Raw genomic sequence first — 21,388 nt, forward strand, 5'->3', positions numbered from 1 at the left:
TGTGTGTGTGTATATATACACAATTACACACATAGTACATCTATATAAACAAATACGCACATAGTACCTCTATACACACACAAATACACACACACACATATATATATATATATATATATATATATATATATATATATATATATATATATATATATATATACATACATACAAATACACACATAGTACATCTACACGTAACACCACATGGAGGTAGTCTACAGGTAGTCTGTGGTAGTCCCTGATGCCAAATGGAGGTAGTCTACAGGTAGTCTGTGGTGGTCTACAGGTACTCTGTTGTAGTCTGTGGTAGCCTGTGGTAGTCTACAGATTGTCCGTGGTAGTCTGTGGTAGTCTACAGGTAGTCTGTGGGAGTCTACAGGTACTCTGTGGTAGCCTGTGGGAGTCTACAAGTACTCTGTGGTAGTCTGTGGTAGTCTACAGGTACTTTGTGGTAGTCTTTGGTAGCCTGTGGGAGTCCCTGATGCCTCGTTGGGAGACATATTGGATCAATGTCTTCTCTCTGCGGGCCTTCGCGCCTTCATCAATGGGCTGCACGTGCATTGTTGTGTCAACAGAACAATGTCTCAGCACCTTCCCAATCAAAAGACCCGTGTGACGTCAGAGCTCAATGCGGCTGACGATGCTCTCGTGCTGCCTTTAGGTGTTCCTCGGACGGACCAAACACTGAGCTTCCAAATAGATAATGCAACTTGTGAAACTTATCCCGCAGGAAAACGAACATTAATAACCACAACAAAGAAAACGAGACATGAAAAAAAGTCATGTTCATTTCATGTTTCCGCGCACGCGTACGACGACTTCCCATTGGTTGTGAAAAAGCCGACGCTGTGTTCCGGTGCTTGAAGGCACTATCGCAGAGCAACCGCCGCGGCTGGGAGGAAACAGCGACTCCGACTCGACTTCCCGCGAGCGATGCCTCGTCTCATAGAAGAACCCCGGGCATAGGCACCCACAGGCACCCATAGGCGCCTCTGAGCCCCAAGGGCAGCTCCTCTTCGTCCCTGGCCACCTGCAATACGCTTCGGCAGAGAGCGGAACCACCGGGAGGCACCGGGCTCGGGTCTTCATGTTTACCGGAGACCGACTTTAGCTCGACAAGCTAACCTCGGCTAGCCGTGTGTGTGCCCGGCCCGACCGTCGGTGCCCGCTACATGGGTCCGCTGGCTGGTTCTTGCTAAGCGTGGTTGGTGGATCTCCCGGAGACGGTTTCACGCGGAGCAACGGAAGCGGTTCACGCCAGTCGGCCGGTGAGCAGCGACCGCTTATGATTCAGTAAACGACGAGCTAGCCCCGGCAACGGGAAGCTAGCCCCGGTAACGGGAAGCTAGCCCCGGTAACGGGAAGCTAGCCCCGGCAACGGGAAACTAGCCCCGGCAACGGGAGGCTAATGCTGGTTGTTCAGGGCCTGGTATGCTGCTAACTTCCGCAGGAGTCTGTCAGACGGCTGCCTGTACGTCCGGCTCCAGGAAGCCTCATCACAGCGCGGGAGCCCGGCACTGCTGCAGCACGAGGCCGCGAGCCAGCCGGGTGCTGTCAACACGAGCAGAGCCTCGGTGCTGCAGACATGACACCGAGCTGAACGTCTGGCATTGTGTTCAGATAGTTTAGTTTCAGTTCTATGTGTGACGTAATCTGTGTTTCTGACCTGTGTGTGCGTGTGTGTCCCGCAGGAAGCTAGAGCCATGGGTTTCCCCCCCAGCCTTCGATGAACTGAACTACGCTGGACCCGCATAACTCAACCAAGCCGCCCCTCAGCCCGGCGCCCCCCTCCCCAGCCATGGCGGGCTTTAAGCGGGGCTACGACGGCAAGATCGCCGGCCTGTACGACCTGGACAAGACGCTGGGTCGCGGCCACTTCGCCGTGGTCAAGCTGGCACGCCACGTCTTCACGGGGGAGAAAGTGGCGGTGAAGGTGATCGACAAGACCAAGCTGGACACCGTGGCCACGGGCCACCTGTTCCAGGAGGTCCGCTGCATGAAGCTGGTCCAGCACCCCAACATTGTGCGCCTGTACGAGGTGATAGACACCCAGACCAAGCTTTACCTCATCCTGGAGCTCGGCGACGGAGGGGACATGTTCGACTACATCATGAAACACGAGGAGGGCCTGAACGAGGAGCTGGCCAAGAAATATTTCGCCCAGATCGTCCACGCTATCTCCTACTGCCACCGGCTGCACGTGGTGCACCGGGACCTCAAGCCGGAGAACGTGGTGTTCTTTGAGAAGCAAGGACTGGTCAAGCTCACCGACTTTGGATTCAGCAACAAGTTTCAGCCGGGGAAGAAGCTGACGACCAGTTGTGGATCTCTGGCGTACTCGGCACCGGAAATCCTGCTGGGCGACGAGTATGACGCGCCAGCCGTAGGTATGCAAAACCCGTTGGCGATGAATGATGCTGCAGCGGTGATGGGAGTCACTGGTAATTAGGAGAAAGCCCATGTGTGGAGCGCTGAGCCTTCTGGCTCCATGATCCATCATGCGTTAAGTTGTTTGCCCCGGGTTTGTTGTGGCACTGCCCCGGTGTCCCTGTGTGTTTAGTCCTTCACCTCTGCGTGTCAAAAGACGGCTTCTGGCATCAGACGACACCGGATGTCTTTGTCGATTAAGACCCGGCTTTGAGCCTCGTGGCGTAATGAGGTCGGGAGTGAGGCTAACTAACGCCTGTTTCACACGTTTGTATTGTCACAGCTCGCTGTAACACCTCGGCTGCTGGCCGGCTCGCAACGCGCTCCATGTGCGCTCAGACGGCCGGCGCTCCCAGTTGGACTTGTTTTGAAGACCCGCTGCGTACCATTAGCACATGCTGCTTGCAGTGCTGGACGCTGATCGCTCTGCAGGCCGCCGCGGGTGGCGAGCGACAAGGTCAGCTGTTCTGGCACCGCTGTCGGTGGCTGTCCCGTCACGCTGAATTAACTGCCTCATTGATTTTCTATGATGCTTGACAGTCCGTCCATTTACTGATATGATATCTCTCACAGCGTGGAGCTTGACCCGCAGCCAGAACACGGGACTAAGTCCAGCTCTGGAATTGGATAATGAGATGTGCCCACTTAAGCTTGTTGTTGGGCCGGTGTGGTTGCTCTTGTGGTGTTAATCCTGAAGCGAGTCTGAAATCAGTCTCATGGCGTGTTGTGCTCGTAGAGACGGCGTTCAGAGGGCAGCATCGGGTTCTCACATACCTAATGGGCAACGAGGAACCAGTGGTAGCTTTTCCCATTGACCTTTATCCACAAACAGACTCGCTCATCCGAGAACACAGAGCCTGAACGGTGAATGAGCATCTTGCTGTGGGAGCACTGTTCCCAGAGGAAGTCCTCCACGGCGACCCGAGACGTCTGGAAGCTCTTCAGAGTTCATCAGGATGAAGCCGGCTGAGAGCCGGAGCAGAGGAAAACAGGACTTAAATTGTAGCTCATGTAAATGCTGGACAACAAACAGCAAAATGTGCCATTTAATACATTTTTGCTTCTTTAGGTGTAATTTAAATATTGCTGTTGGGGTCGTAACCTAAAGCAGACCTCCGTTACGGGACAAAGGGAAAACACATGAACACCGTCAACGTCCCAAGTGATTTATCTCACGCAGAACCACATGAACCTGAAAAACATTCTGGCAAAGACACCAATATTTCCTCTTTACCACAATCTTCTGAAAGCACTCGGCCTCCTCGATCGTGACCTTTTTATCAGCTGCAGCTTGTGTGATGTTTGAGGACGAGGAGGCTCTGCTCTCTGGACCAGGAGGGTCATGACATGTTGTGAGAGATCAAGGTCCGCTCAGCGTCTAGTTTGATAGGAACCCTTCAGAAGGGAAAGACAACTCCACTTTCTTAGTTCTTGATCACAAGGTTTACTGTTGTCTTCATTCATCTGGTTCACCGTGTGTGGATGAGCGGCGTCGTGCAGCTTCTTCCACACGTGTAGCGCTGCACCGTCGCCTGCTGCTGGAAGTGATGAGCACGGGATGTTTGCAGCTCGCTGTACTTCATGCTGCTGAGTCGGGCGTTTACGAGCCCAGAGAGCTGCGTCTGCCAGGGAGCGGCCGTGTTGGGTTCCGCTTGTGTCTGTCCGAGCCGGCTCGGCCTTGTGCAGCTGCAGGGCTGAGAGGACCGAGCCCCGCTTGTGCCGTCAGCCTCAGAGCTGCGAAGGCTCCTGAGAGGTGTGGCATTAGCTGTCTGGCTCTGAAAATGACTCATGAGGTGAAAAGGCTTCTTGTGTGTTGTCACAACGTTGGAATGTCTAACTTTGACACCATGCCTCAAAAATATTGATTGTTAGATTACCAGAGGGAGAAGTTGACAACATGGAGGGCATAACCTTTTACAGTGTTGTTGAAAGATTATGATGACAAGGTGCAAGGTGTAGCGGTGCAACTGTTATCATTTCAGTAATCCAGTATTTTACGTGTGTGTGTGTGTGTGTGTGTGTGTGTGTGTGTGTGTGTGTGTGTGTGTGTGTGTGTGTCATAGTCTGTTTATCAGAAGGGGACGCAGTCGGAACGCCACTTATTGGTTGAAGCGACCGTATCTAGACTGAGGACCAGCGATGTAGACACGTCTCTGGTGTCGACCTGTCAATCACCTTGTAGCCCCGCCCTAAAGCATCCGCTTATTATGGTCTGTTTGACTCTAAATGACCATAATGTACTAAATGAACTTCATGCTGTATTAAAGAAGACGTGAAACTAGAGCTTTACCGCTGTGTTGAAAGGTTGTAAAATGAACATCGAAACCGTTTCAAATATTCAGACTCTAAATGCGTGAAAAGCGCTTTGTCGTCCTCTGAGGTGGCAGACGGTGTACTTTTGGTCCTCTGGTGACCGAGCCCTCACAGGCTTGTTGCAGAGGAAGGTCATCATAGCGTACTCCTCATCCGCGCTCCTTGTCCGTGTCTTTCTTCTTTCCATAAATAACAATGAAGGCCGGTGCATCTCAGAGGGTCTCTGTCACCTTCCAGCTGAGGGTGCAGACGGGGCGAAGCTGGTTCAGAGGCTTCAGTCACAAAGCCCAGCCCTCGTCTCCAGCCCCAGCACGGGGCTGTGTGGGACACCAGGGCTCTGCAGGGAGGTTCCTGTGGCCCGCTGCCGGTGAGATGGGTAGAAGGTTGGTCCACGTTGTTTAGACCTGTGTTGACTCAGACAGGCTTTGATCAGATCCCCTTCCTCTGGTCCCCCGCTGGGCCTAACACCAGAACAAGCTTTGACCCGTCTCCACCATCAGAGCGTTTCCTCTGGACAGTAATACTAGTTTGCGTCAGTAACTTGTGTCTTTTTGACCAATCTGCAAATCCAGGTTATTAATTTTTAACTAGAATTGGCAGCAATTGTTTCACCTCATCCTAAAGTCAGTGTTAACTTAAATCGGTTGGTTTTGATTTAAATATGTGCTCTTCTTCTTGACCGAGCTGGTCCGGTCAGAAGGCCTCGTCAGGCCTGCTGCTCTCCTGCTGCCATGACAGAACACAATGGGAACAGAGAACACTGTTCTGTGGCTCTGCGTCAGTGTTTACTCTTGTTTTCTGTCTCGGTGAATCTGTCTTCGCTCCTGGTCGGGCTGTTTCCCGGTGTTTGAACATGAACCCTGGTGCTCAGCCGTCCTCTGAGTGGAGACCACATGATGCAGGATGAAGATGGTTCCTCCTCATGGATGAGCAGGTTGGATTGTGAGAGCAGCACATCGCCGCTCCCTCACCTCCGGCTGCCTCATTTATCTTTAAGCTGCATTTTGCTCGGTGCCCGAGGCTTTTTGATACCGCGCGCGCACACACGCACACGCACACACGCACACACGCACACGCTCTCTCTCTCACTGGTGCAACAGTTTTCTGTCACGTACAGGTGTCAAAGAAGCATGCGTTGCATAAGTCAGACTGACTGAAGGTTTGTAGGAATTGTGCGCAGACAAACGGGTCCTTCAGGATTTAAAATCATTTAACGACGACTCTGCTCTGTCCCGGTGACGCTGAACCAGAATGCTGAAATACAACGATATGCAATTCAGCTGTCACTCATTTTCTTTGAAAAAGATGTTTCAAGCCGATTCTTTATCCTCATCAGCTGAAGCTCGGTGTACCAGCTACGCAACATGTGTTGTGTAGCTGGGTTCTGTGTTCAGGGTTCTGTGTGTTTTGATCCGAGCTGCACCAGGTGACTTGTGTCAGCAGCTGTGAACCCACTGTAAGTGATCGCTGTACGCACATGAATATAACAACCTTTCTTTAAACATGCATTCCTTATGCAGATAACCATCAAACTCATTTGACTTGAGCATAACGTATTTAAACGAACAGCTTCGCTATTTACTCACTCGCAGACAATTCTTCATCCTTCTCTCACACGAGGGAGTCTTCCTCATGCTGCACTGTGCAGCTCCATGCAGAGGAGTAAAGGATAATCTAAACACCCTCGTTTAGTGTGTGTGGGGGTGTGTGTGTGTGAACACGTTGCACACATCCCGTTCTACATCCATCAATCCGTGATACTAATGACAGTTGGCAGGCCGAGTTGGCTCGATTTTCATTTTTCTTCCAGTCCGGTGAACCAGTTTAAACCGGTTTGAGTTCAGGCAGAGCGACATCACCTTGTGATGCATTAGTGAAGTAACCAGCTCTTCATGGGCTCTCTTTCTGGGGTTTTTAAGAAAAGAATAAACGCACAAAGTGCATGCAGCAGAGGATCAAAACCATGAAAATTCACTTTGTGACGGCTCCTATTGGCTAGGGGGCTTCAGAAGGCGCTGACCGCCGCCATCTTTACTTTTTGCAACCAATATTAGGACTGCAAAGGAGTGACGCCAAAACATCCCCTGCTTTATGGTCTGACTCTAAATGACCAAAATGTATGAAATGGAGAGAGAATGCATCTTTAACACATAAAGCATAGACTTCTATACAACCAGAGAAGTCTCCCCCTGGTGGTCAGATGAGAGAATGCAGCTTTAACACATGAAGCATAGACTTCTATACAACCAGAGAAGTCTCCCCCTGGTGGTCAGGAGAGAGAATGCAGCTTTAACACATGAAGCATAGACTTCTATACAACCAGAGGAGTCGCCCCCTGGTGGTCAGGAGAGAGAATGCAGCTTCAACACGTAAAGCATAGACTTCTATACAACCAGAGGAGTCGCCCCCTGGTGGCCAGGAGAGAGAATGCAGCTTTATCACATGAAGCATAGACTTCTATACAACCAGAGGAGTCGTCGCCTGGTGGCCAGGAGAGAGAATGCAGCTTTAACACATGAAGCATAGACTTCTATACAACCAGAGGAGTCGCCCCCTGGTGGCCAGAAGAGAGAATGTAGCTTTAACACATGAAGCATAGACTTCTATACAACCAGAGGAGTCGCCCCCTGGTGGTCAGGAGAGAATGCAGCTTCAACACATTAAGCATAGACTTCTATACAACCAGAGGAGTCGCCCCCTGGTGGTCAGGAGAGAGAATGCAGCTTCAACACTTGAAGCATAGACTTCTATACAACCAGAGGAGTCGCCCCCTGGTGGCAAGGAGAGAGAATGCAGCTTCAACACTTGAAGCATAGACTTCTATACAACCAGAGGAGTCGCCCCCTGGTGGCCAGGAGAGAGAATGCAGCTTCAACACATGAAGCATAGACTTCTATACAACCAGAGGAGTCGCCCCCTGGTGGCCAGGAGAGAGAATGCAGCTTCAACACTTGAAGCATAGACTTCTATACAACCAGAGGAGTCGCCCCCTGGTGGCCAGGAGAGAGAATGCAGCTTCAACACATGAAGCATAGACTTCTATACAACCAGAGGAGTCACCCCCTGGTGGCCAGGAGAGAGAATGCAGCTTCAACACATGAAGCATAGACTTCTATACAACCAGAGGAGTCACCCCCTGGTGGCCAGGAGAGAGAATGCAGCTTCAACACTTGAAGCGTACGTTCAGGTTGGTTTCTGGGCGATAAGAGCAGACTTGGCAACATTACTGTCGAGGTAAAGCTAAAGCTAGCTCAATGTAGCAACAGTTTGGATCTGAAAGACGAAAAGTGTAAACACTGCAGGAGTAGCCACACTGGATCATTCATGTCTCATTATGTTCTTCTCGACAACCGTGTGTGTGTGTGTGTGTGTGTGTGTGTGTTCTAGAGTCTAGGAAGAATTGAGGCCTCTCCTTCGGCACGCGGCTGAGAGAGCAAATGGTCAGCTGTCAGTTTGTTGGGATTAGTGAAAGCTCGCCGTGTTCCAGACTCCAGTGTCACACATGGTGACAGGTGGCGACGCTGCGAACTAACTGCACTCTGCTTCAGACACGAGGCCACGCTCAGAGCTGCGGGCGCGCCGGCGTGGCACGGCGCGCCGGCGTGGCACGGCGCGACGGCACGGCGCGACGGTGCGGCACGGCGCGACGGCACGGCACGGCGCGACGGCGTGGCGCGACGGCGTGGCGCGACGGCGTGGCGCGACGGCGTGGTGTGCGGTGATTATTCACCGACTGGCTCTACGGGCGGTAACACGTTGGACACTCCGGCTCTTTGTTCTGGAGACTGTGACGGGGAAGTCACAGGAACACAAGGAATCGTGATATCTGCAACGCCATCTTTGTTTCCCCTGCAGTGGTTCCTCGGTAGCCGCTGCACTCTAAATGGCTTCAAACCCTCTTTAGACCCGGCCCTGGAAAGCTTAGAGTGCACTTCAGAGACATTAACATGGGGGTGGAAAAGCCCTTCATGCTGCCAGCTGTTAGTGACGGGCGAGACGTCTGCTTTGGACTGAAGTCAGGGTTAACTTTGTCAGCTTGACTCTGAAGGCTGGTCGCTGGTTTGAATCCAGGTCAAAGTCTAACGGAGTCAGATTTCTCTGTTATATAAACAAGCGTTGCACTTTCTGTTTCTTTCTGATGGCACCGTGGCATTATGGCCAAAAATAGGTGTGTTTATATATAAAGTTTTGATGCATTTTGATCGAGTACGGAAGTGTAAGCAGACATGTGTAGAATGCCGTGTCGGGCCCTGCATGTTGTACCTGGGCCTTCGGTGTGGTGTAGGTTACATGAACACGAGCATGACGGGATGCTGCGTCATTAACAACAATGCACGTCGTCACATCAACAACCAGTCACTTACAACACAGCGTGACAAAACGATCCAACTAAACTGATTCAGCAAAACACTGAAGAGCACGAGCCACGACCAGAAGGAAAGATATGAACTACAGTGTATTATGAAACCACCAGAGACACGTTAACACAACTGCAGATGTAACAACACAAAGCAGTTCAGTCACCAGATCATTGCTGTTCTCTTAAATACAAAGTCCTCCTCCTCTCTGGTCAACACTTCACTGAGCGGTTCTTCAGTGTATCGCTGTGCTTCAGTCCCAGTACCAGCTCCTTCATGGTCATGGACCAGTGAGGACAGTCCCATCTCCCAGTTGTGTTTCTGGAATAAGTTTCCATGCGTTTTAGGGCTGAAAATGCCCGCCATACAGTGGCAGTGGATATCGGGGTCGTCACCACCAAACATGCCCGTAACCCTCTGAGAGGAAGGCGTCGTCAGTAAATCCTCCAGCTAGTCTGTTCCTCCTCCGTCAGCCATCGAGTGTTAAACAACTACAGCAAGCACATCACTGAACATGTCATCACTTCTCTTGCTGTATGCTTCAGCCTGAACGCTTCTCACTGCTACTGAGTCATGCTAGCAGCTAGCTAGCTTCCTGTTGACAGAAGGCACGCTGGCCCACTGACCAATCACAGCGCACGTTGATGGTTAGAACATTTTAGGAAACCTTTTTTTATGATAAATACCTCACAAACAGAAAGAACACACAACATGAATTGTGTGTTTGTGTTGTTGTGGTCATGTTCTGGTGTCAAACACAGGTGCACATGTGTCTGATGGGTCACCAGGAAAACCCATCAGAATAAGCAAAGTAGCATCATCTGGAGGACCTGAACACAACCCACACATGATGATGTTTACGTGTCAGCCTGAACGCATCGTGATGTGAAGGGTGTTAGTGAAGATCGGCCTCTCGAGAAACATCATTATTGATTTCTGATCACATGTTTTGCTGAATGTTGGCAGATAACGGCTCAGTGAAACTCTCCCACGCTGATGGTTCAGGTGAACTATGACAATGGGTCTTAATTACTCTCATGGACACGTTGAACCTGAACAGTGGCGTGCACACACTCCTGTAGGAGGGAACATGAAGGCTCTCCTGAGAGATGGAGCCCACATGAACACCTGGACCTCTTAGAGCCGGGCTTCAGGGCCCGGCGGCACCTCGTTTGGGTCCATTAACCTGCCTAAAGGAAAGGCTTGGTGAGCTGGACCAACAGACGGCACAGTGACCCTGCTGATGTGTTTAGACTGCTGTTCCCTGCATAGCAGTATGAGCTTAAGCAGCGGCTCACCGGCTAATGGCTTTTCCACTGGTGTTGGCCTCAGAACCAAAACGCCACCTGCAGTCATCTGTAGGCCGAGGACATGAACTCTCTCAATGCCACACCGAGTGTTGCTGGTGTTTCATGTCGTAAAGAAGATGAAACACCGGCGTGTGGTTCTCTGTGCCGTGAGCAGACAGGCAGCCGTGCACATGGACTCAGCTTCTGTCTGCTTCCTCCTGCCAGACATCTGGAGCCTCGGCGTGATCCTGTTCATGTTGGTATGCGGCCAGCCGCCCTTCCAGGAAGCCAACGACAGCGAGACGCTCACCATGATCATGGACTGTAAATACACGGTGCCGGCCCACGTCTCCAGCGCCTGCAAAGAGTGAGTAACACACACACACACACACACACACACACACACACACACATGTCGTCCATCATGAAGTCAGTCCTCATTCATTCATTCGTTCTCTATCTAGAAGTGATTCATAATCAGAGACCAGAGCCTGGTGCAGACACTTATCTGTACCTTACTTTATCACACACACACACACACACACACACACACACACACACACACACACACACACACACACACACACACACACACACTGTGGCTGCTGTGTCAGCGGCTGCTGGCTGGACTCACGGCTCATGAGTGGATGTCATGAGCAGCCGTGGCCTCAGAGTGCTCAGCAGGTTCTTTATTTCCACTCTGAGTATTTTTAGACTCTAAATAAACGCTTATCTCCTCCGAGAGGTGCCACCAGATTGAAGCGCCGGGTGAGGGTTAAGCCCAACAGCTGTGATGAACCTGCAGGGCCCTGCAGGCCGGATGAATTTAGGATAAACCGACACAAGTAGTCAAACCCAACATGTCCACCAGTCCTTCGTGTGTTCCTCTCACTGGTCTGAAGGAAGCTGAATGACTCGGAGGCTGTCCGGTGCTCCCTGACAGCAGCATCGCGTCCTCGGGGTGAGAGCACAGCGCCATGAAGCAGTTTGTGTTGATGCCCTCGTCCTCTAAAGGCTTTCCCAAGAGGTTCAGGTCCCTGCTGCCGGCTCGTCATCGCCAGCTGCTGGTGTCTCTGCTCTCGTCCCCGTCGTCTCACCAGGAGACGTTGACTCCTCATGAACTGTTCACCGGCTCCCACTCGTCCCAGCTCGCTTTGTTTTCTTGTCTCCAAAGAGTTTGACTCAATATCAAAATGTTTTAAACCGATGATTGAGCTGCGATGCAGACAGAACACGCCCTCCCCTTTCTTTAGCATCCCTTTATTAGCATCAGTGTTCCCTCTCGACTCGTATCCCATCTAATCCTATTGAATGGCTATGTCAGATGGACTGAAGCTGCCAGCTGCAGGTCCACATGCTGGGCTCTGTCTCACGGGCATCACAGCACGAAGAGGCGTTGACGCTGCATTCTGCTCCCAAACACCAGGGGGCGTACAAACTAAATACAACGTTGAGATCCCTACGACGAGGAGGGTTTGTCGTTATCTGTAATCTCATATTCATGGACTACTTTATGGTCCTTATGCAGTATGACATGCATTATGAAGAAGCAAAGGGTGAACATCCTCTCCACTTGTTGATTTGGCTGCAACATATTTAACGTTTCAGACCTCGTGAATCAAAGCTTCCTGGTCTGACGATGACCTGAGTGACACGTGAAGGGTTAAACTGAGCTTCACACTGGCTTCATGAACAACTGGAACCACCATGTCAGCTCGGCCTGCACAGCAGCTGGTACAGCAGTTATTACAGCAGTTATTACAGCAGTTATTACAACAGTTATTACAACAGTTATTACAGCAGTTATTACAACAGTTATTACAGCAGTTATTACAGCAGTTATTACAGCAGTTAGGAGCGCTACCTGTGCTAGCTCGCTACCTCTTGCATCAATTCCTTCTGTCAGTTCATTAACACAGAAGTGGGCGTGGTTCAATCTGAAGTGGGTTGACTCAACCAGAACACAAAGTCCAGTGGGTGTGAAGGAGACACATGAATGTGACGGGGTGTGAACACTCATTGTGTGTGTGCTCTTCCTCCCTCTCCCTCCCTCCTCCTCCTCCCTCCGTGCGGCTGCAGCCTGATAGACCGCATGCTTCAGAGGGATCCAAAGCGCCGGGCGTCTCTGGAGGAGATTGAGAGCCACGCCTGGCTGCAGGGGGTGGACCCGTCCCCGGCCACCAAGTACAACACGCCGCTGGTGTCCCACAAGAGCCTGTCGGAGGAGGAGCACAGCAGCATCATCCAGCGCATGGTGCTCGGAGACATCGCCGACCGAGAGGCCATCGTGGAGTAAGTAGTGCCACAAGTTTCCTCTGTGAGCCGACGCGCTGCGACCGGCTGCTCGGCCCTTTGAGTCCGAGCTCAGACCACCTGCAGCCGGTTCCTTCGTCAGTCATGGTTGAATAAACTTTATTTACTAACTATCCTGATCCGCTCGTGACAATGACGGGAAAAGACAAACAGATATCAGACATTTGTTATAACTCAGAACATAATCTGATGGAAGGCAGGACGTGACCGTCGTGTTCATGTCGTGAACACAACACACACGCACACACACACGCACACACACACACAAACACTCTCACATGCACAGACGCACGCACACACTCACAGTTCACATTACAAAACCAATCAAAGAGGATTAAGCTCTTGTGTGTATTCGATTGGCCAGTTGAGGAGAATGTAGGTCATCAAGGGATCTGAAAGACTCTAAAGCAGCGGTCTCAAACCACCGGGCTGCGCTGGTTGAGGACCGCCATGCACATCCGCCAGGCTCCCACCCTGTCATCAAGCCCTCAAACACACCTCTTCACCTGCTAACTCCTGCTCCCTACCCTTCACCTGCTTTTTAAGAAAAAAATATTATAAAATAGCTATAACTTTGTGATTCTGCCCTGACGGCACGCCACTATATATATATATATATATATATATATATATATATATATATATATATATATATATATGCATGCTGGAGTGGGAGCTGGTTCTGCCCAGTGAAGTGTCCTACAGCTTCCAGTTTGATCATTCTGAATTGCCTGCTGTCGACACTCAGCCCTCGTGTGTGTTTGCTCTTCTTTTTGTACTAGTTGACAGTGTGTGACTGTGTTTCAGAGCCCTGGAGACCAACAAGTACAACCACATCACGGCCACGTACTACCTGCTCGCGGAGAGGATCCTGAGAGAGAAGCAGGAGAAGGAGGTCCAGACTCGCTCCTCCAGCCCCAGCAACAGCAAGGCTCACTTCAGGTACAGGAACCAGCTCACGCTTCACCTGGAGGGCGACCTTCCTCATGCTGTGTGCACCATTCCACTTCTTCATGATTTATTGGAGCAGAGAGATCACTGCTCATCGTCATAACGACCCTCTGAGTCACGGTCGAGCCGTGAGAGAGTAGCTCACCTGTCTCGCTCCACTGCCGGGCTGGTTGGCCTCGCGAGCCCTGCTGAGCAGCTTAAGAGGTCACATCTCCAAAGGTTTCATTTCCACTTCTGGGATCACTGGTTCCAGCTGCTGGGCCGAGGGGACAGACCATAGTCATCCTCATAACAACTCTTTGATGTTCTATCACATCCTGACTTAAAGCTCACAAACAAAGCATCACGTTTTTTGCTTCCACACGGCTCTCAACATGGCGGTGGCTGAGCCCACAGCTAACTGTGCTAACAGTGCTAACAACGATGACAACAGATCTGTTTTTACCTTTTACCTGAGCCGGGATAGAGAGTAAAGGGATGAGTGGAACAGGAGGGGCTCTCTCCTGACCACCAGGGGGCGACTCCTCTGGTTGTATAGAAGTCTATGCTTCATGTGTTAAAGCTGCATTCTCTCTCCTGACCACCAGGGGGCGACTCCTCTGGTTGTATAGAAGTCTATGCTTCATGTGTTAAAGCTGCATTCTCTCTCCTGACCACCAGGGGGCGACTCCTCTGGTTGTATAGAAGTCTATGCTTCATGTGTTAAAGCTGCATTCTCTCTCCTGACCACCAGGGGGCGACTCCTCTGGTTGTATAGAAGTCTATGCTTCATGTGTTAAAGCTGCATTCTCTCTCCTGACCACCAGGGGGCGACTCCTCTGGTTGTATAGAAGTCTATGCTTCATGTGTTAAAGCTGCATTCTCTCTCCTGACCACCAGGGGGCGACTCCTCTGGCTCCTCTGGTATTCCAGTATTTGTTTCTTGCCAATTTGTTCCTCTTCCAGGAAGCTGCATGGCGTTCGGTTATAAACAGGAACAGAGGAGGAAGACAGAAGTGAAACAAGTCAAAGAGTAATACGTTTGGTTGTTTACAATCTGCATTCGGTTCTTGGAATTGTTCCTGATTTAAAGAGTAAATACAGGAAAGGAGGATCCACGAGTCAGTCACCATTACCCTTTGCTGCCCACTGGCATGTTCACAGTATATGTATGTCATGCAGTGGCGGGCTGTGTGTTTTAGGCCTAGGCCTTCAGTGTAGTCCATAGAGGTCACACAGGGCGCAATTTAAACCACTTTGACGGTAGAGAAACAGGCGCTTTGAAACACAATTACGCAGCACTTCTCGGTCAGATGTGTCCAACCTCACCTCGGCGATGTGCATCATGGTTGACCCCCCTGACCGGGCGAGTAGCAGCTGCCGCCCTGCACTAGTAAACAACACAATTTATAGTGTTAGCTGCAGCAGCTAGCTCCACGACCAGTCCCGACTCGACGAGCAGCACCAGCACTGTGGCTGGTTTATGATTAAATACGACTGCAGATGTAAAAACAGTAACACAACCAGCAGTTAACGAGGGCCGAAGAGGCCTTTTAAATGTGACACGGTGTGAGTCTCATGGTGCCCCCTGCTGTGTCCCCCAGGCAGTCGTGGCCCACCAGAGTGGACATGCACCAGGACATCGAGGACAGCCTGGCGGCGTCCTCCATCTCCCACGCCGGCGGGCCTCAGTCCCCGGCCCGCAGCGCAGAGAACCTGCTGAACGGACACCGCTCCAAAGCGCTGCTGGAGCTGGGCCGCCGGGGGGAGGACACGGTGACCGACGCCCCGGCGCCGCCGGCACAGGTACCCTTCCTCCCTTCTCCCTCTTTCATGTCCACACCGCTGGAGCGTCGGTTTGAAACGTCCGTCTCTCTGCAGGGAGCCAGCGCCGCCTCTTCTGGTGCCGGGTCCGGTTCCTCCAGAGCGCCATCCACCTCCACCAAGCAGCGGACCTGCCTGTTCAGGTGGGAGCCACTTCAAATGTGTCTTAATTTTTGGACTTTACTAAGAAATCCATTCTAACCAGACTATTTTATTATTTTAATCGTTTTATTATTCAATAATTCATAACTGCGTGGCGTAGCTTCGTGATCTTGTTCTCATTTCGTAGAAAAAGTCACAAGTCTGGTGTGTTTTCAGGGTGGAGGAGGACGAAGAGGAGGAGGACGAGCGCGGCCGGACCTCACTCCCGACTCAGGTGGTCCTGAGGCGTAAGCCCCCCTCCATCACCAACCGCCTCACCTCCAGGAAGAGCGCCCCCGTGCTCAACCAGATCTTCGAGGAGGAGGGCGAGTCAGACGACGACTTCGCCGTGGACGAGGGCCTGCCGCCCAAGCTCAGCCGCCTCAAGATGAACATGGCCGGGGCCGCGGCCGGCGTGGCCTCCTCGTCCCCGGGGTCCACGCAGAAGCGCTACCACCGCCGCAAGAGCCAGGGGCGCGGCTCGTCCTGCTCCAGCTCCGAGACCAGCGACGACGACTCGGAGAGCCACCGGCGCCGTCTGGACAAAGACTCGGGCTTCGGCTACGGCTGGAACCGCAGGGACAGCAGCGAGGGGCCGCCCGGCAGCGAGGGGGGCAACGGGGGAGGCGGCGGCTCGGGGCAGAGCAAACCTCCCGGAGACGGAGGGGGGACCTCGGGTCCGGACCGGGGGAGTCCTCCAAGTGGCGACGAGGGAGGAGGCGGCGGCGGCGGAGGGGGCGGAGGCGGAGGGGGAGGCGGCGGTGGCGGCAAAGGACAAGACAGCCCCTCCAGCTGCTGCAACAACAGCAGCACCACGAGCCCCGCCCCCAGCGCGCTGACCCGCTCGTCCCGCGCGGCGAGCCGCGGCAGCGAGCTGGTGGAGAGCCTGAAGCTCATGAGCCTGTGCCTCGGCTCCCAGCTGCAGCACCGCGGGGGGCGCGGCGGGCGGGGGGGGAAGCTCCTCATGGAGCCGCTCGGCCTGTCGGCAGGCAGCGTGAAGACGCAGGAGAAGTCGGCCTGGAGGATGTGCATCGGCTCCACCGGGAGCCTGGACACCATCACCCTGCCCACCACCGCCGCCCTGCCGCGCACGCACCACCACCACCACCACCACCACCACCGCAAAGCGGCGCCGCACGGCAGGGACGCTCACGGCCACCTGAGCGCCCTGAAGAGCGGCGTGCTCCAACTACCTCTGTGTGAGAAGACCATCTCCGTCAACATCCAGCGGGGCGGAGCCTCCCGGGACGGCCTGCTCTGCTCCTCGGCTCCGGCCAGCTGCTGCCAGGTGGTCTGAAGCAGGACCCGGGTCTATACTGCTGGTGGTGTGTTCAGGACCCCGGGTCTATACTGCTGGTGGTGTGTTCAGGACCCCGGGTCTATACTGCTGGTGGTGCGTTCAGGACCCCGGTCTATACTGCTGGTGGTGCGTTCAGGACCCCGGTCTATACTGCTGGTGGTGTGTTCAGGACCCTGGGTCTATACTGCTGGTGGTGTGTTCAGGACCCTGGGTCTATACTGCTGGTGGTGTGTTCAGGACCCTGGGTCTATACTGCTGGTGGTGTGTTCAGGACCCTGGGTCTATACTGCTGGTGGTGTGTTCAGGACCCCGGTCTATACTGCTGGTGGTGTGTTCAGGACCCTGGGTCTATACTGCTGGTGGTGTGTTCAGGACCCCGGTCTATACTGCTGGTGGTGTGTTCAGGACCCCGGTCTATACTGCTGGTGGTGTGTTCAGGACCCAGTTCTTCAGTCCCTGCTTCACAGCATGTTGTGACGGAGACGGGAGGTATGACGTCATATTAGATATGTATGACGTCATATTAGATATGTATGACGTCATACGAGATATGTATGACATCATGCAAGATATGTATGACATCATAAGAGATATCTATGACGTCATACGATATATGACATCATATCAGATATGTATGACATGCATATATTGTATGATGTCATACAAGATATGTATGACATCATATGAGATATATTGTATGACTTCATACAATATATGTATGACATCATACAAGATATGTATGACGTCATATTCTGTCACATCTTCAGCTGTAACAGGGAACGCAGGTTCAGTCCATCATTTGGAGAAAAGGTCAATATCATAAGTCGTCATGTTCGGAAACAAAAGTCGTAATAATTTAGGAATAGTCGTCATTGAACCAAACATTTTAAATATTTAGTTTTTAAACGTTTTTTTAAAGTCACATTTTTGATAAAGTTTCTCATTTTTTAGGAAAGTTTAAATATTCCCAGAATAAAGTCAGATAATAACTGATTCTCATAATATTGAGACTTTCTTGAAAAGTTCAGACTAAATTGACTTGTTTTCTAATATTTCTTACATTTATAATTACAACTTTATCCCCAACACACTGCTGTATCTTTCTCAAAATATTGTGTTTTCATTCTTTCTTTTTAAACTGTGTTCACTCCTGAGACAACAGACCTAATACTCTGTGTACTTGTACTGTGGTACTTGTGCTGTAGTTGAAAGCATCTGTCCCACAGTGCTGTACTGAATGTTATATCATAAAGTGGATCACATTTCTATGAATCCATGCAGGAAGAGAGAAGTTCTACATTTATACTCCAGTCTGGACTCCATGTTGCACTCAGACAATCCGTTTAAATTCATACAATGATTTCCACTTCAGCTCATCTGTCAAACCACGCTGCATTTGGCAGTGTCTTTATTTATTTAAAGGGACAGTATCTTTATTGAAAGGGACGGTGTGTCTTTAATTAAAGGGACAATGTGTCTTTAATTAAAGGGACAGTGTGTCTTTAATTAAAGGGACAGTGTGTCTTTATTTATTTAAAGGTACAGTGTGTCTTTAATTAAAGGGACAGTGTGTCTTTATTTATTTAAAGGGACAGTATCTTTATTGAAAGGGACGGTGTGTCTTTAATTAAAGGGACAGTGTGTCTTTAATTAAAGGGACAGTGTGTCTTTATTTATTTAAAGGTACAGTGTGTCTTTAATTAAAGGGACAGTGTGTCTTTATTTATTTAAAGGGACAGTGTGTCTTTATTTAAAGGGACAGTGTGTCTTTATTTATTTAAAGGGACAGTGTGTCTTTAATTAAAGAGGCAGTGTGTCTTTATTTATTTAAAGGGGCAGTGTGTCTTTGTTTATTTAAAGGGACAGTGTGTCTTTATTTATTTAAAGGGACAGTGTGTCTTTAAATAAAGGGGCAGTGTCTCTTTATTTAAAGGGACAGTGTGTCTTTATTTAAAGGGACAGTGTGTCTTTATTTATTTAAAGGGACAGTGTGTCTTTATTTATTTAAAGGGACGGTGTGTCTTTAATTAAAGGGACAGTGTGTCTTTAATTAAAGGGGCAGTGTGTCTTGATTTATTTAAAGGGGCAGTGTCTCTTTATTTATTTAAAGGGGCAGTGTGTCTTTATTTATTTAAAGGGGCAGTGTGTCTTTAAATAAAGGGGCAGTGTGTCTTTATTTATTTAAAGAGACAGTGTGTCTTTAAATAAAGGGGCAGTGTGTCTTTAATTAAAGGGGCAGTGTGTCTTTATTTAAAGGGACAGTGTGTCTTTATTTATTTAAAGGGACAGTCTGTCTTTATTTAAAGGGGCAGTGTGTCTTTAATTAAAGGGGCAGTGTGTCTTTAATTAAAGGGGCAGTGTGTCTTTATTTAAAGGGGCAGAGTGTCTTAATTTATTTAAAGGGGCAGTGTGTCTTTAATGAAAGGGGCAGTGTCTTCAATTAAAGGGGCAGTGTGTCTTTATTTATTTAACGGGGCAGTGTGTCTTTAATGAAAGGGGCAGTGTGTCTTTACTTATTTAAAGGGGCAGTGTGTCTTTAATTAATGGGGCAGTGTGTCTTTATTTAATTAAAGGGGCAGTGTGTCTTTATTTATTTAAAGGGACAGTGTGTCTTTATTTATTTAAAGGGGCAGTGTGTCTTTATTTAAAGGGGCAGTGTGTCTTTATTTAAAGGGACAGTGTGTCTTTATTTATTTAAAGGGACAGTGTGTCTTTATTTAAAGGGACAGTGTGTCTTTATTTATTTAAAGGGACAGTGTGTCTTTATTTATTTAAAGGGACAGTGTGTCTTTATTTATTTAAAGGGGCAGTGTGTCTTTATTTAAAGGGGCAGTGTGTCTTTAATTAAAGAGGCAGTGTGTCTTTAATTAAAGGGGCAGTGTGTCTTTATTTAAAGGGGCAGTGTGTCTTTATTTAAAGGGGCAGTGTCAGTGGGTCAGCAGGTAAAACATGCCCCTCCCCCCTCAGTCCCCCTGCACCCTGCCTCACCCAAAGCTGACCGTGCACGGCGTGCGCCGCGTGTCGCCTCACGTTCGGAGTATGTAAATATAAAGTATGTTGAAAAGTAAAGTTTATTTTTTAAAAACTTGTACATTTTTGTTCAAAGCGCTCTGCTGCAGGAGGAGGGAGGGGGTGGGGGGGTCTCGTTGGTCAGAATGAGAGGAAACAGAAGGTTTAAAAGCCGGCGGCGTGCAGCTTTAAGGGGCGTGACCCTCTGCGGGCAATAAGCTAAACGTGTTGCAGCTATTTGTACAGAAACATTTTATTAGTTTCATCTGTTTTTTATTCCAAACGTGTCACAACAACCACGCTGGACTGAAACTAAGCTTTGAAATATTTCTTTGTCTCAGTTTGTCTTTTTAAAACCAAATGTAAATAGTTGTAAATATGATGTAGAGCAGCGGCGTGGACCCTTTGGTGCACAGCTGTCCGTCATCTAGCCTTACGGTCCTAGTGCTACTGTCTGGGCTCCAACAAGCTAAACGCCAGGTGCTCTCCAGGTGGAGGTGTGCATGTGTGTGTGTGGCGGGGGGGGGGGGGGGGGGCGACATGTTACTGGACCAAAAAGCAGGAAAGAAGAAAAAGAAAACAAAAAAAGAAGAATTGGACCCGACAGAAATATTCAGTGTATAATTCTGTAGTTGATACCTGTCGTTACATATAGCCATGGTAATACCCAGAAATAAAACGTGGAATACTGTCTCATGCGTCCTCTGAGTCTTTGTTTTAGTTTCATTATGACGTCTGACATCTTGTATCTCGGTCGCCTCGGCTCCACCGGGAGGAAGTCCTGAACCCCAGACCTCCTCGCTGTCCTTCAGGTCGCTCTCGGAAACATTCATCCGACTTGCGGAGCGAACGGGACTTTTGGATCTAAATATCAGAACCCGGTTCTGTGTCTGGAACGTTTTTACATGTTTGAGACCCGAAGGTTGTCTGTTTAGTTTCATCTCTGAGAAAAATAAACAAACGACTCCAAACGTACTAATAAACATTTCAAAAAAGAAACCTGACTGAAACAGATATGAGCCCTTCAGCGTGTCCTGGGTCTCCGACCAGACAGCTGGAAAACATCTGCGCTCAGATGTGGAGGCGCTGCTTTCGTCCATGCTGCCGGTCCACAGGGTGGCTGCTCCAGGCCGAGCCCGGCCGGGCCGCACGGGCGGAGGCCCGGCCACCAGGCGCTCGCCTCCTGGGTCTGGCTCCGGGAGGCGTCCCCCAGAATGAGCTGGAAATGTTGCCGTAAAAGGGAAGCCTGGCTCAGCATGGCTCGGCCTGGCTCGGCCTGCTGCCCCCGCGTCCTGACCCCGGACAAGCGGCTGATCATGGATGGATTAATACAGCCCCCTTCTGGTCAACAGCAGGAAGTCTCTTCTGTGGGTTTCCAGACGGCTCAGAGGAGCTCGGCCTGAAACCTTTAAAACCCTCGAGGGCTTCAGGAGTGAAGAAGAGTTTCAGTCTCAAGACCTTCAGCATCGACTGGAACTCACTTC

At 50.4% G+C, this 21,388-nt stretch overlaps 1 protein-coding gene and 1 long non-coding RNA gene across 3 annotated transcripts; both read left to right on the forward strand.

Moving 5' to 3' along the window:
• Positions 1-890: 890 nt before the first annotated feature.
• On the forward strand, positions 891-18,458 carry snrka (SNF related kinase a). Of its 2 annotated transcripts, XR_011077229.1 has the most exons (9): positions 891-1,268; positions 1,692-2,387; positions 10,613-10,754; positions 12,467-12,679; positions 13,508-13,642; positions 15,235-15,436; positions 15,512-15,597; positions 15,773-17,307; positions 17,341-18,458. XR_011077229.1 is itself a non-coding variant. In XM_068570666.1 (8 exons), the coding sequence occupies exons 2-8, from the start codon at positions 1,799-1,801 to the stop codon at positions 16,890-16,892; spliced, it is 2,487 nt and encodes an 828-aa protein (XP_068426767.1). In that variant the 5' UTR covers positions 891-1,268; positions 1,692-1,798; the 3' UTR covers positions 16,893-18,458. The 2 variants fall into 2 exon arrangements, 1 of the variants encoding a protein (XP_068426767.1); XM_068570666.1 differs by having other exon boundaries at positions 15,773-18,458.
• An 87-nt stretch (positions 18,459-18,545) lies between these two features.
• On the forward strand, positions 18,546-20,597 carry LOC137780940 (uncharacterized). The gene is made up of 2 exons (XR_011077187.1): positions 18,546-18,578; positions 19,815-20,597. It is a non-coding gene; the product is annotated as an uncharacterized lncRNA (long non-coding RNA).
• The last annotated feature ends 791 nt before the right edge of the window (positions 20,598-21,388 follow it).

Source organism: Clinocottus analis, unplaced genomic scaffold, assembly GCF_023055335.1.
Source record: "Clinocottus analis isolate CAN_PGR_092001 unplaced genomic scaffold, fCliAna1.0.p SCAF_9, whole genome shotgun sequence".
NCBI lineage: Eukaryota > Metazoa > Chordata > Actinopteri > Perciformes > Cottidae > Clinocottus > Clinocottus analis.

Coding starts and splice junctions, on each gene's coding strand:
- snrka (XM_068570666.1), top strand. CDS start 1,799: ATGGCGGGCTTTAAGCGGGGCTACGACGGCAAGATCGCCGGCCTGTAC. Junction 10,755..12,466: donor GTCTCCAGCGCCTGCAAAGA/GTGAGTAACACA, acceptor GTGCGGCTGCAG/CCTGATAGACCGCATGCTTC. Junction 15,598..15,772: donor CAGCGGACCTGCCTGTTCAG/GTGGGAGCCACT, acceptor GTGTGTTTTCAG/GGTGGAGGAGGACGAAGAGG.